Genomic DNA, 12,814 nt, shown 5'->3' with positions numbered 1-12,814 from the left:
TGAACTCTGAAAGCTTCTAGAGAAGTCTCTTCAAAATAGGACAGACTGTCAGTGCCCAGTGTGACTCAGAAATCTTGAGGCGATGCTCTTCATATTGCTGCCGCCACCCTGGGGGTCCCGCAGATGCCAGATTTACCCCAGGAGGCATCCTGTTTTCTTCCCAGTTCAGACTTTGGCCTGCTTGGGTAAATCGCCCTCTGCATCCAGTTTCTTCAGATACGCATTTTTCACTCACCTTTTTGTTAATGGCCCCCCATCTTCCTCTTGGCTGAGCTTGTGCATTGGAGTTCTTGCTGCTGGCCTTCCTCTTCTTTGAGCTTCTCTATCCTTCCTACAGACACATTTCTGTCCTGAAGGAAGGGATGGTAAGGAAAATTTCTTCTGCTCAGGAGGCCGGACCCTGGCTTGCCCTTGTCCCAACCTCTTCTCCTTCCTTCTTCCTCCTGTGCATCTTCCAGGCACTGTTTCGAGCTAACTGCTCTCTGCTTCCTTTGGACGTTTCGCCAGCTGTTGCCTTTGCCCCTGTCAGGCTGGTCTAGCCTGCCTCATCTGTCCATCTCTGGTTGCCATCAGCCCGACCGGAGGCTACAGATCAGTGCTGATTACACCTTTGCAGCTCGTGTGGGCTTGGCACACTCAAGTTTACAGGGCTAGGTGCTCCTGTCCCAGTCAACCTCTGCTCCTCTCAGTGTCTGGTTGATATTCTTTCTTTTAGCATGAGTATAAAAAGGGTTTCGAGGAAAACAGAGGAATGTACCATTTTGCTGCGGATGCTGCGGAACACCTGCACCATAAGGAAAATGCCACCCTCCAGAGCCAGGTAGGTGTCGGGGAGGACAGGGCTGCTGGGAGGCAGAGCTGGCACATTCCCAGATGTGGGTCATCACTTTGAGAGCCACCAGCTCAATTCTAGGGAGGCTTCTCACGCCTGGGCAGGTACTGACAGCCTTGTCTGTGACTCTGACAAGGTTATTGGCCGGGCCATGGGCAGCTGCTGAGAAGCATATGGGACCTGTATGGCCATAGGTGAGATGATGCTCCTGTCCCAAATCCAGATGCTGCTTGTGCCAGGGGCTCGTGACCCACCTTTGATACAAAGGTCGTTTATTTTGTATTATTTTATTTTTACTTTTTTTTTTTTTTTTGCTTTTTTTGAGGGGGTCACATCTGGCCATGCTTAGGGGTTTCTCCTGGCTTTGCACTCAGGAACATACCTGGTGGTGCTCAGGGGACCATATGGGACCATATGGGATGCTGAGAATCGAGCCTGGGTTGGCTGTGTGCAAGGCAAACGCCCCTACCTGCTCCAGCCCCTTATTTTTACTTTTTATTTATCTTGGAGAACCCTGTTCTTTGACAGAAATACAGCGACTCGACCCTGTTACTGTTAGGTGCTTCTAACCGTCTCTCGGTCTCTCTTTCTCATCTTTGACTCTGTATATGTGCACATCATGTATGTACATGTATATCACGCCATATGTCTGATATGTATTTTTAGACATTAAATACTTTGTAATTGCCCTAGAACTGTAATGCTTAGTGATTCTACATTGTTTATTTTGGAGTTTGGGGGCCACACCTGGTGGTGCTCAGAGACTATTTTGCTCTCTGCTCCATGGTGACACTGGTGGTACCAGGGATCAAACCCTGATCAGCCACATCAAGGCATGTACCCTTTGGCCCTCAGAATTATGCTTATCCCTTAATGTTTTAATTTTTTTTGTATAGTGGCTGTTTACTTTCTTTGTATGTCATTAGCCATGGAGAATTCAGTAATTAACCTAAATGGTTAGAATAATGTAATTCTAGAAAATAGGATTTTGGAGGCATATATTAACTTTGCTCTGTTTGCAGAAGATTCTGTGAATTTTTGTGCATTCTGTACTTTTTTTTTCTACTGCAGGTTAAATATAAAGAAGAATATGAGAAAAATAAGGGGAAGTCAATGCTTGAGTTTGTGGAGACACCATCATACCAAACTTCAAAGGAGGCTCAGAAGATGCAGAGTGAGGTGGGTCTCTTTGGTTTGTTGTTAGATTACTTTTGTGTCCTGTGAGGACACTAGTGAGGGGTCCAGAACATTGAGGGGCTCTAGAAGGAAGCATCCTGCGGTGGGAAGCTCAGCAAGTCTGGGTGATAGCATCAGGATGAAGATTCTAATCCAGGTCCTTGAGAATTCCCACTAGAAATATATTGTTATTAAGCAGGTTGAGCTCCAAATATTTCTCTCTCTCTTTCTGTGATTATAAAATAAACCTGTTCTGCTTGGGTCCACACCAAATAACGATGAGTAGAAAAACAGTAGCAAGACATTGAAGAGCTGGTTGCTGTATTTTTTTTTAATAGAAAGAGAACTAACGTCAATTAAATACTGTATGCTAAGTGATAGACCAAATGTGTTCTTTATGTCTGCTCATCTAATCCTTTCAAGGCAATGCTGTCAGATAGGGATTATACCGAGATCAACAATACTGCCACATAAATGATGTGATCACATAAATGATCTCACCTGAAATTATCAGTAAAAGTCGATGTTTTAGGATCCAGCAAAATTCACAGACGATTTTCTTTCAGTTGATTCTCTACCCCTTCCTTTCTCCCTCTACTCAGTAATTACAGAGAAGCTTTGAAACATCAAGGAAAGATTACTGAAGAGTTTTTTATTTATTATCCAGTTTATTTTCTCCTAAGGTAATAAGTCATGTCCATGTATTTTTCACACTAGTTTCTCAATGTCCCAGTGAGATTTTTTCTGTTCACCCCTCCCTCCTTTTGGGAGAACCAGATACCAGGTACAAAAGGCTCGGTCTGCAGCCAATATCCACATTTTCTGAGGACAACTGAGTTATTGCTTCCAAAGGAGAGAAGTGTACGTAGTACTCTCAGCCTGTCACCTCTCCAGTGCTCCACACACTCTCAGGGGCACGATCTCTGTTCTCCAAAGACATCAAACCGGGAGCAATTGTAACTTCCTGACAAAAATCTCTCCTAGGAATTTTATAAACAGGATATGTGATCTTGCTTGAAAAGTTATAGTTAATATTAGGGAATAGGTAGAGATATTATTGTGGTTTATTGAATAGTCAAAACTTATGGAATAAATGTTATTTAGTTAAAGCAAGAGGGGAGATCATTACTTATATTTTAATGTCATATCATCTCAAGTAAATGGAGAAATTGATCAAGAATGTTTTAAAGTGAGGCTGGAGAGATAGTACAGCAAGTCTGGTGCTTGCCTTGCACACTGTTGACCTGGGTTCAATCCCCAGCATCCCATAACATCCCCCAAATACTTCCAAAAGAAATTCCTGACAGCAGAGCCCAGTATAACCCCTGAGTATCACTCATGTGCAGAAAAGGATGTTTTGATTAAACTAACCATTTATTTTAATTGAATTGACAAAGTGGATAAATTTGGTTAGAATTCAGAACTTTCAATAAGTGAAACAATTTTCACTGACTATGTTGTGTCTAAGTCAGGATGGGCTGCTATAATAAAGGATCAGATCATGAGTAGCTTAACTGAGAGAAATATTTTTCTTCCAGGGAGACTGGGAGGCTGGGTTGATGACCTGGTCTGCTTCTAGTTGCAAATGCAGACAACCACCTTCTGTAGCCTCACATGGCTGAGAGTGGAAGAGGGAAGTAAGTTCCCTCCTGACATTGATTCCACTGGAGAGCACTCCATCCTCAAGGCTTCCTCTGATTCTGTCCATCTCCTGAAGGACCCTCGCCTAGTGCTGGCATAATGGGGAATAGGGTTGCAACAGGAAGAACATAAATATCAGCCCATGTCCCTTTTCTGTCTTTTGGAAGTACAGTTCATAACCCCTTTCATTTCGTGGGGTTTACTCTGGTGAATCGAGGCCAGCTTTCCTACCACTCTCCCCCTGTTTAGAGGAATAATATGGTTTTAGTCACCAACCCATAGTCTACATAAGCTTTCCACTTTCTTGGACTGTTGGGTTTTCCTTTACTAATTTATTTATAACTTATGACTATATAACTTATTCACTGTAATAAATTTGCACTGTAGTAAATTTGCACTGAGAGACATAGGATCCAATGTCTCTTACTTTTCTGAAAACACACCAAGATAGGGCCAAGAGCATTTTAGATACCCTCATCTTCTCCAAGACCCCTCTGCCTTTCTTTGTGTTCAATGACATTCATTCTTAGGATCATCCTACTACAATTCTGCTCTTGTGGTTCCTGGTTTGTTCCTCTACTAATTCCTCTTTTGCTTTCATTAACAAATTGTATAGAGTGAATGCATTCTAATTCTGTGTTTCTTGTACTAGAAAGATAGCATGGAGTTTTTTGTGTAGTTATTTATATTTTTATTTTAATTCCATTACCTTGAGAGACACAGTTACAAAGTTGTTCACGATTAGGTTCAGTCATACAATGTTCCATGACTGTCCCTTCACCAATGTACATTTATTGCCATCAGTGTCCCCAGTTACTCTCCCCCCATTAATCCCCCAGCCTGCCTCTATGGCAGGTACTTTTCTTCTCCCCCCCCCTTTCTCTCTCTCTCTCTCTTTCTCTCCCTCCCTTTGAGCGTTATGGTTTGCAATACAGGTACTAAAAAGTTTACATGTTTGTCCCTTTACTACTTTTAGCACTCAGTAGAGTGATCATTTCTAACTACCATTGTCATAGTGGTCCCTTCTCTATCCTAGCTGAGATGGCATGTTTCCATGGGGTATTTTAGGTCTTTATCACTCAGGGAACTCATCTTCACCATCTCATTTTCTCCCTCCTGCAAATGTGACCTTGGATGTAGATGAACATCTGGTTCCTAGACTCTTGATTTTTCTAGTCACTTCTCTTCCTGAATTATTTTTTCCTATTTACTTACATTGCATAACTATCCTAGAAAGTTGGGGTCAAATGATGCATTATTGGGGTGAAAGTCAGAGCATTTAGCCACCTTGTACTTTTGCCAAGAGAGGGTATTTGGAATACAGTCCCTTAGAATCTTCTTTATGAGGGAGTCCTCACTGTAGCACTCACCCATGGTCCCCAAGTTCTCATAGGTAGTTGTAACCTTCCCTTATTTATTGAGATTCCAGTACCTTCCAGACTGGCTTTGCTCAGAATTCTTTCAGCTTGAGGCTCTTGTCAATCTGATGATCAAACTGTACTATCTCAGTCTCATTTCCCCCTTTCCTTCTTTTTGACCCTCTCTGTACTTTCTCTTCTATGAAAGAATAGATTGCATTGAGAGCTGTTTTGATATTAGGTGTAAGCAGCTTACTGTTTAACTACAGTTCACATTTATTGTGTGTTGTAGAATTAACCTGCATCAGAGGCTGTGTGAGTCTTCTGGCATTCAACATTTGCTATTCTGATTCCTGGCATTGTCACTAGGGGGAATCATCCTTATCCTTTGCAAAGGTGGAGACATGTTTTCCCTTCAATTATAGCCATTGGCTATTAGATTTATAGGCTCAGCAATTAGATTTCTGCTCAGCAGGTGTGTGTGTGTGTGTGTGTGTGTGTGTGTGTGTGTGTGTGTGTGTGTAAAAGACAGAGAAAGATCTTCCAGTTAAAAATACCTTTGGAGAGATCTATTTTATAAAGACTGGTAAAAGAATATATTAAAGATGTCTTTATTTACTGCTCAAGAAGGCTTTAAAGACATGACCCAGGCTGGAAATATGACTCAGATACGTCATTGATTCCTGAAGGCCAGCTTATGGTATTCATGATCTTAGAAGAAGCCACTGATGTTTTGTTTTAACCCATAATTATGCTGCTCTCACTTCTTTCTAATGCTGGATAGAGATTCAATCACTGGGATTTCTAGAAAAGAGAAACTGTACATATCGCACTGAAAAGGTACTTGCTTTCTGCTTTACAAATAAAGAGAAGCTAATGAATAGAACCTTATTAATTAGTTAATTATTTTTATTATTGCTCAGTTAATTTGACTATAATATTATTATCATTTTCAGTATTGATATACAGTATTACCACCGCCCACAATCACCAAGTAGTTAGTCCTTGAAGTCCCTCCCCGGCCTGTATGTTTTGGGCACTTCTAGTCATAATCAGTGGTTTGTTTGTTTGTTTGTTTTGTTTGTTTGGGGGACATACCCAGCTGTTCTCAGGAATCTCTCCTGGTTCTGTGGCAGGGATCATTCCTGGCAGTGCTTGGGGCCAGCTGTGTGCAAAGCAAACCCTCCTTGCTGTACAATGTCTCTGGCCCCAATTAGAATGTCTAATGGTTTATTTTAATAAAATATATGTTTTTTGACAACAGAAACAACTTTTTGTAATTAAATAAAGGAAATAAATACATCTGTTTATTTTATTTAATTTGTTTAAAGGGTGATTTTTGGTTGGGAAAATGTCTGAGATTCCTCTTTTCTCAAATAGTCCTACAGTATCAAAAAGAGAAGAACTTCTCATCACTGCTTCTGCATGGCTCTGTAATTTGTTTAGTAATGTATATTCTCCATGCATCCTCTTAATTAGTGTTGTTTGATTTTAGAACATTTGTTTTGCCCTGTCTTGAAGTCCTGCTTAGAGTATTTGACATGTCCACATGTAATCCTAAACGTAGGGGAGAAGGTGATGTGTTTCCTTTTCTGCTCTCATTGTTTAGAGGTTCTTTTTATGACTCATAATAGCACATAATGGATCTTGAAATAGCTTCTTATTTTGTACTGACAACAATCTAATGCAGATTTTTTTTATCATATTGTGATGCAATTTGAATAAATATTAAGCTGGTAAAATCTGGGTCTGAGTTTGTATGGTAATTGTTTCTCAGGAGTAGATGGTTTTGTTAGAAAGACTTCCTTCATGGTCATAAAGCACATGCTGTTCGTTGCGTTCAAATGTGTATTGTTCAAATGCAGGATGTAAAAAATTGTCATAGTTGAAGGGGTAGAAAAGATGGTGTGAGAGGGAGAGGCTGGCTGTAGACCCTCAGAAGTCATTGTCAACTTCTCCTTTAATTTTGTGACCTTGTACTTGATGATCAGGTTCTAGATAAGATTCTCTTCACTGTGGAACTTGATTCCTATCCAAATCCATGAATGGTAGTGAAAGATTCTCCAGGCCAAGATCATTGCACAAAGTCTTCTACTCATCTTCCAGCCTCCATTACCTGGTGCAAATTCTTTCCAGAATTCAGGATAGTGAGCAGGATCAGGAGAAAATGAACAGTTAATGCGCACTGGGGTGCAGTGGACTTCTGTGTCACCAAATTTTCTTCCAGTAGAAGGGCCCATCTCCTGGTGTGCTCTGATCCGGTCCTAATGCCCAAATCACCCATTTTGATGGTTATCCTTTCCAAAGGGGCTGGTGTTAAGCCATCACAACCCCATTTACATGAAGTCCCCTCACTGGGAATGCTTTCCCAGAGGGAGGTGGCATTGGATGAATCTAGTTTGGCAGAATTTTGCAACTTATCATGAAAATCAGATGTGCTTTTCTGTTGATAATGTTCTTGGGTGGTAGAGGCTTCTAAGAGAAAAAAGTGAATTTTCTGTTGGGAGTTCTTGTTCTAATATTCTTTTAGCAGCCATTCATTTTAAATGAAATTGAAGTAGTCATATTTCTTAAATGATGTTTTTATTTAACAGAAAGTTTACAGAGAGGATTATGAGAAGGAGATTAAAGGAAGGCCAGCACTGGATTTAGACAAGACCCCGGAATTTTTACATGTGAAATATGTCACCAACCTTATGAAGGAGGTATGTACAATCCTGCTATTATTAAATATCACAAGAGAAAAACAAAATAAAGAGGAAATATTTACTTAATGATCTATTACTAATTGAGTGTTTGAGATAGTATGCCATTGCTCTTTCTCTTTCTTTGGCCTTTGCAAAGTTTTTCATTCTCATTAAAAACAGGAAAGCATGTGTTAACATTTCCATTCAGAGCCAGGGGAAGAAATCACCCCAATTTCCTGGAAATATGTGAAAGTATCCAAATGTTCTGTTTGGAATTCAGAAATTTCTGTAAATAGTTTTATAGCTCTATAGCAGATCATATATATATGTACATATATATACACACATATATATATTTATTTAGAGTAAGAGTAATGCTGAGGTGAGCTGGATTCTTTCACATTGATTTTTACAAAAATCAACATTACCCTGATGTTTCTCTGTAACATTCTATGATCTCTGAAATGCGGTGAAGGTTTGAGTGAGTGGCACATATTTTATAATTAGTTTGTGTTGTAAATAGGAAAATATAGATGGCATAGAGAACATTGGAACTCATGTCAGTTTTTCCTTTTATTCTTAGCAATATTATTCCTCACCCCCTACAACTGCCCCCAACTATAGTGGAGCATTCTGACTTACAATTGGTTTATTGAATTTGTCAAACTTTCAGGTCTTTAAAATAAATCACAATCAAAAGAACATGTCATATTTCATAATTTTAAAAGGCAAATATATATGGTCTTACTCATGTGTAGGATCTAGAGAAGCAGGGAACACACACACACATACACACACAAACAAAGCCCTAGTCTTAGTGACAGGGCTGAGGGTACCAGAGGAGTTGGAGGGGGCGGGGATAAAGAGAGGGAGCCCCCCAAAAGAGGTCCCATGGATTTGATGGAATTTTGGTGATATGTGCAGTAGCATACATTTTTAAAGAGTAGAATTTGTTCCCCTACAATGTCTTCTTGAAACCCAGATTTATCTTAATTTAAAAAGAAGGGGGTTTTTTTGTCTTTAATTTTACTTTAACAAGCATTAGAGAACTTCATCCCACATGTCCACATGAAGAAAGTATTCCTGAAAGGAATTGTCTTAAGCCAGTGAGATGAATTAGAGAATAATTATCTATATAACAATCTCATCATCTCGGAACTTTTCTTTCCTTCTGGAAAAGAAGTATTTTAATTGTACTTTTTCAGAAGGAAAGAAAAGTAATTTTAAAATACTTTCCACTATTAGCAACTGTCTAAATGCCAAAAAATATGCTTCCCAAATCACTTGATGTTGATTCTACATTTTGATCAATCGTGTGGCCTGGTCTGCCACTCAGAATAGAACCCCATTTCCATTTTGAACTTTTTAAGTAATCAGATGACCATTGACTGTTACCATGTAACTGCATCTAGAAACTGAATGTGATTCATGGCTGTAATAGGAGTTGGGCTGACATAGGCATATCTTTTCTCTCAACTTATAGCTATTATTGTGTCTCATTTGAAAAATATGGACTATAGGGGTTTTGAAAGGGTAATATTTTCATCATTTACACACAAATGACAATATGAGATCTGTTTTGAGTTTCAAAAACTACTTTGATATAAATGCCATTGCTTTTTCCTTTATTCCTCATTTTAAGCAAATCTTCTTTTAGATTTATTGATTCAGAATGTATGTATCAGGGTAAAAGACCCAGAAGACTATGAATAAAAAATCTTTTAATTAAGTTATGGACATGTCTTGTTTTGAAAAGGGGCTTTTAGTGGCTAAATGAAACTAACTTTCCTTTCTGAGTGTGAAAGCATTTAGCTTTAAATTGACTGCACATTCTATATTTATGGTTCTTACATTCTCAGTGCCACTGAGAGCGTTCAGAGTGTCATTTTGTACCTCATTTGATTTTCCCAATTGCCCTGTGCTATTGGTAGCATGTGTATTTTTATTTTATTGTCCCCTCGCATTCAAGTCAGTGCTCAGTTACAGAAAGTCCTCTTGAAAGTTCCATGGTCAAATAAGTGAAAGAACTCTGACTTATATCCAGGTCATTGGGTTCTGGGCATTTTCCAAAATTACATGCAGGACATTACATTGTCTTGTAGGCTATTAGTTAAGCAGAGAACCGGATAATTTAATTATGCTGGACAAAGAGAAAATAACCATCAAATGAACCCTAGAATTAACTGGAACCTGATTTCTTATCATTAAGGGAAGTCTCATCTTTCATCTGGCAAGTTAGTCATAAATGCAACTTAGCTGAATTGGATTAAGATACATATCATTTTCATGATTTATTTAGTAAGAAAGTCAGGGATTCATTAGCACCAGAAGTCATCCAAAATATATATTAGTAAAGATATTTGGATTTGCTAAAAATATGACATTAAAATAGATGGAATTTAAGAAACACATGATAAATCTATAGGAAATTATTTGTTTTTATAAAACTTTTTAAAAGCTTGGCGTACATCAGTCAGCCCTTCTGATTTTTCAGTTTTCCATTCCTTAAAACTTATTTTAATGATTCATATTTTACAGACAGCTTTCAAAGAAATACTTCAAATAATTAACAAGAGGTATGTATTCCTAAGATCTTCCTCAACAGTTAAAAGGAAAACATATTTTAAAAATATGGCACCAATATGGTACCAAAATATATTGGAAGAAAGGATTAAGCGGGAAATACTGATAATATTGAAAGCTACCCTAACATGATTGAAAGGGAAATCAGGAACATGAATACTCAAAGGGTCTTTCTTAAAAATATTTTCTTCTTTCTGTGGTTTCTAGAGAACATGTAAATATACCAGTTCAAGAGCTGGCCAGTAAAGTTTAAACTCTATTATTTTTATTCCATAGAAAGAATATAAAAAAGACCTTGAAAATGAAATAAAAGGAAAAGGAATGGACCTTAGTTCAGATGTTCTTGATATTCAAAGAGCAAAACGTGCATCAGAAATGGTTAGTGAGGTGAGTATATTTACAAATGAATTAGTATAAATTTTTAGCAGATTTCCTTTTCAGTAAGTCTTTCTCTAGGATGAGATATGTAACTTTTATGTGTAAGATGATTATAAGTAGCTCAGTCCTTGTCATCTTTCCCAAGTCAGTGCAATTAAAATACGATGCTTGCCATCTCCTTTGTATACACAATGGGAAAAATGATCATTTCTCTTTTAAAGAAAAAAATCCACCCTCTCCTCATCTCACACAAAAAATATTTTCTTGATTTTCTTTTTTTTTTCCCCTTTCTGCTCTTTTTTTCCCCTTTATTTTATTTTATTATTTTTTTAAAGTTGTAGATTTACAATTTTTTGTGCTTTGGTTTCAATTATACAATGATCAGATACCCATCCCTCCACCAGTGCCCATTTTCCACCAACATGGATAATATCCCTCCCACCCCCCATCCCCCCAGCCCCCTGTCTCTGTGGCAGGGCAATCCCCTGTGTTCTCTCTCTCCTTTTGGGTGTTGTGGTCTGCAAAAGAGGCATTGAGTGGCAAACATGTTCAGTCCATAGTCTACTTTCGACATGCATCTCCCCTCCTGGGAGGATCCTCCAAACATCCTTTATTTGGTGCTCCAACACAATACTAGTGGGAGACTTCAACACTGCTTTGTCACCTCTTGATAGATCAACCAGACTCAAGCTTAGCAAGGACATACTTCATTTGAGGGAAACAATGGAAGAAAGGGACTTAGTAGATATATACAGGACACTTCATCCACAAAAAGCTGAATACACATTCTTCTCAAGCGTACATGGAACATTCTCCAAGATAGACCACATGCTGAGCCACAAAACATGCCTCCATAAAATTAAGAAGGTAGAGATTGTATCAACAATCTTCTCAGACCATAATGCGCTGAAATTAGAAGTAAATCACACACAAAAACAGAAAACTAAATCAAACACCTGGAAATTAAACAGTGCACTATTGATTTTCTTTTAAGGAGTTACCTTTGACCCCTTTCTGCTCATTCTCTCTGGGTGGGTTGATTTCTATCACTTTTTTACTCCCCACATATGCTTTTAATTCCACTAGAATATTTTTATTGCTTTAATTTGTCAATGGTGGAGGACTGATTGGGCTACACATGGCAGTGCTAATGGGTATTTCTAGCTCAGTACTCAGAGGGCTGTTCCTAACTCTGAACTCAGGGATCACTCCTGGTATGTCTCAGGGAACTGTATATGGGGCTGGGTCTTCTGTGTACAAGTTGAGCTCCTTACTGTATGATCTCATTGACCCCTGACTCTTTCTTTCTATTTTTTTGCTTTTTGGGTCACACGTGGTATTTCATAGGGGTTACTCTTGGCTCATGCACTCAGGAATTACTCCTGGTGGTGCTTGAGGGACCATATGGGATGCTGGGAACCAAACCTGGGTTGGCCGCATGCAAGGCAAATGCTGTGCTATCATTCCAGCCCCTTCCTGACTCTTTCTTAATTTAGGTTAGTAGAAAAATTCTTCTTGATTTCTGGTGAATAGTTAAGTCAGGCTCCTACCATGACATTTTTTTTCTTGTTCTATAAATGTAAATGAGACAAGAATCTACCTTATTTTCAAAGGCCATGGTCCTGCTTTCAAAGTGACATCTGTTTTCTTTGCATAGTTTTAAAGATTAATAAAGGGCCTTACTTTCATGCTTTCTTCTTCTTCTTCTTCTTCTTACAGAAAGACTATAAAAGAGATCTAGAAACTGAAATAAAAGGGCGAGGCATGCAGGTGAGCATGGACACTCTTGATATCCAGAGAGCTAAAAAGGCATCTGAAATCGCCAGCCAGGTAAGAAAGTAATGGGAGACAAAGTAAAGCAAATACACCAGGATTGTCTGTATGAAGAGTGTGAGTGCTATTTCCACACATGTGGCTTTGAGATCCAAGCACATAAATATCAACATCTTTATGGAGCAGAGCTCTCTGATCATCATTTTTAAAAAATTTTCCAGAAAGAATATAAGAAAGATTTAGAAAATGAAATTAAAGGAAAAGGAATGCAAGTGAGCATGGATATCCCAGACATGCTTCGAGCCAAGAGAGCATCTGAAATCTACAGCCAGGTGAGTAGGGAACAAATCTCCTCAAGATAACGTTTCTCATATCCAGTCCCCACA

At 38.7% G+C, this 12,814-nt stretch overlaps 1 protein-coding gene across 4 annotated transcripts in view; it reads left to right on the top strand.

Annotated features, from left to right (window-relative positions):
* The window catches only part of NEBL (nebulette), a 379,293-nt gene that overhangs the window by 315,715 nt on the left and 50,764 nt on the right, over positions 1 to 12,814 (top strand). For 3 of the 4 annotated variants that reach the window (XM_056114775.1, XM_056114773.1, XM_056114772.1), the window contains 6 exons: positions 716 to 820; positions 1,904 to 2,011; positions 7,602 to 7,712; positions 10,554 to 10,664; positions 12,375 to 12,485; positions 12,650 to 12,760. The exons of the other annotated variant lie outside the window; for it this stretch is intronic. In XM_056114775.1, the coding sequence (XP_055970750.1) occupies positions 716 to 820; positions 1,904 to 2,011; positions 7,602 to 7,712; positions 10,554 to 10,664; positions 12,375 to 12,485; positions 12,650 to 12,760 (657 nt within the window). The remainder of the gene's footprint in view (positions 1 to 715; positions 821 to 1,903; positions 2,012 to 7,601; positions 7,713 to 10,553; positions 10,665 to 12,374; positions 12,486 to 12,649; positions 12,761 to 12,814) is intronic. 4 annotated transcript variants of the gene reach the window in all.

This window comes from Sorex fumeus, unplaced genomic scaffold, assembly GCF_029834395.1.
Source record: "Sorex fumeus unplaced genomic scaffold, SorFum_2.1 ptg000026l, whole genome shotgun sequence".
Classification (NCBI taxonomy): Eukaryota; Metazoa; Chordata; class Mammalia; order Eulipotyphla; family Soricidae; genus Sorex; species Sorex fumeus.
Note: the sequence above shows the minus strand (reverse complement) of the source record. Positions and strands in the feature narration are given on the sequence as shown.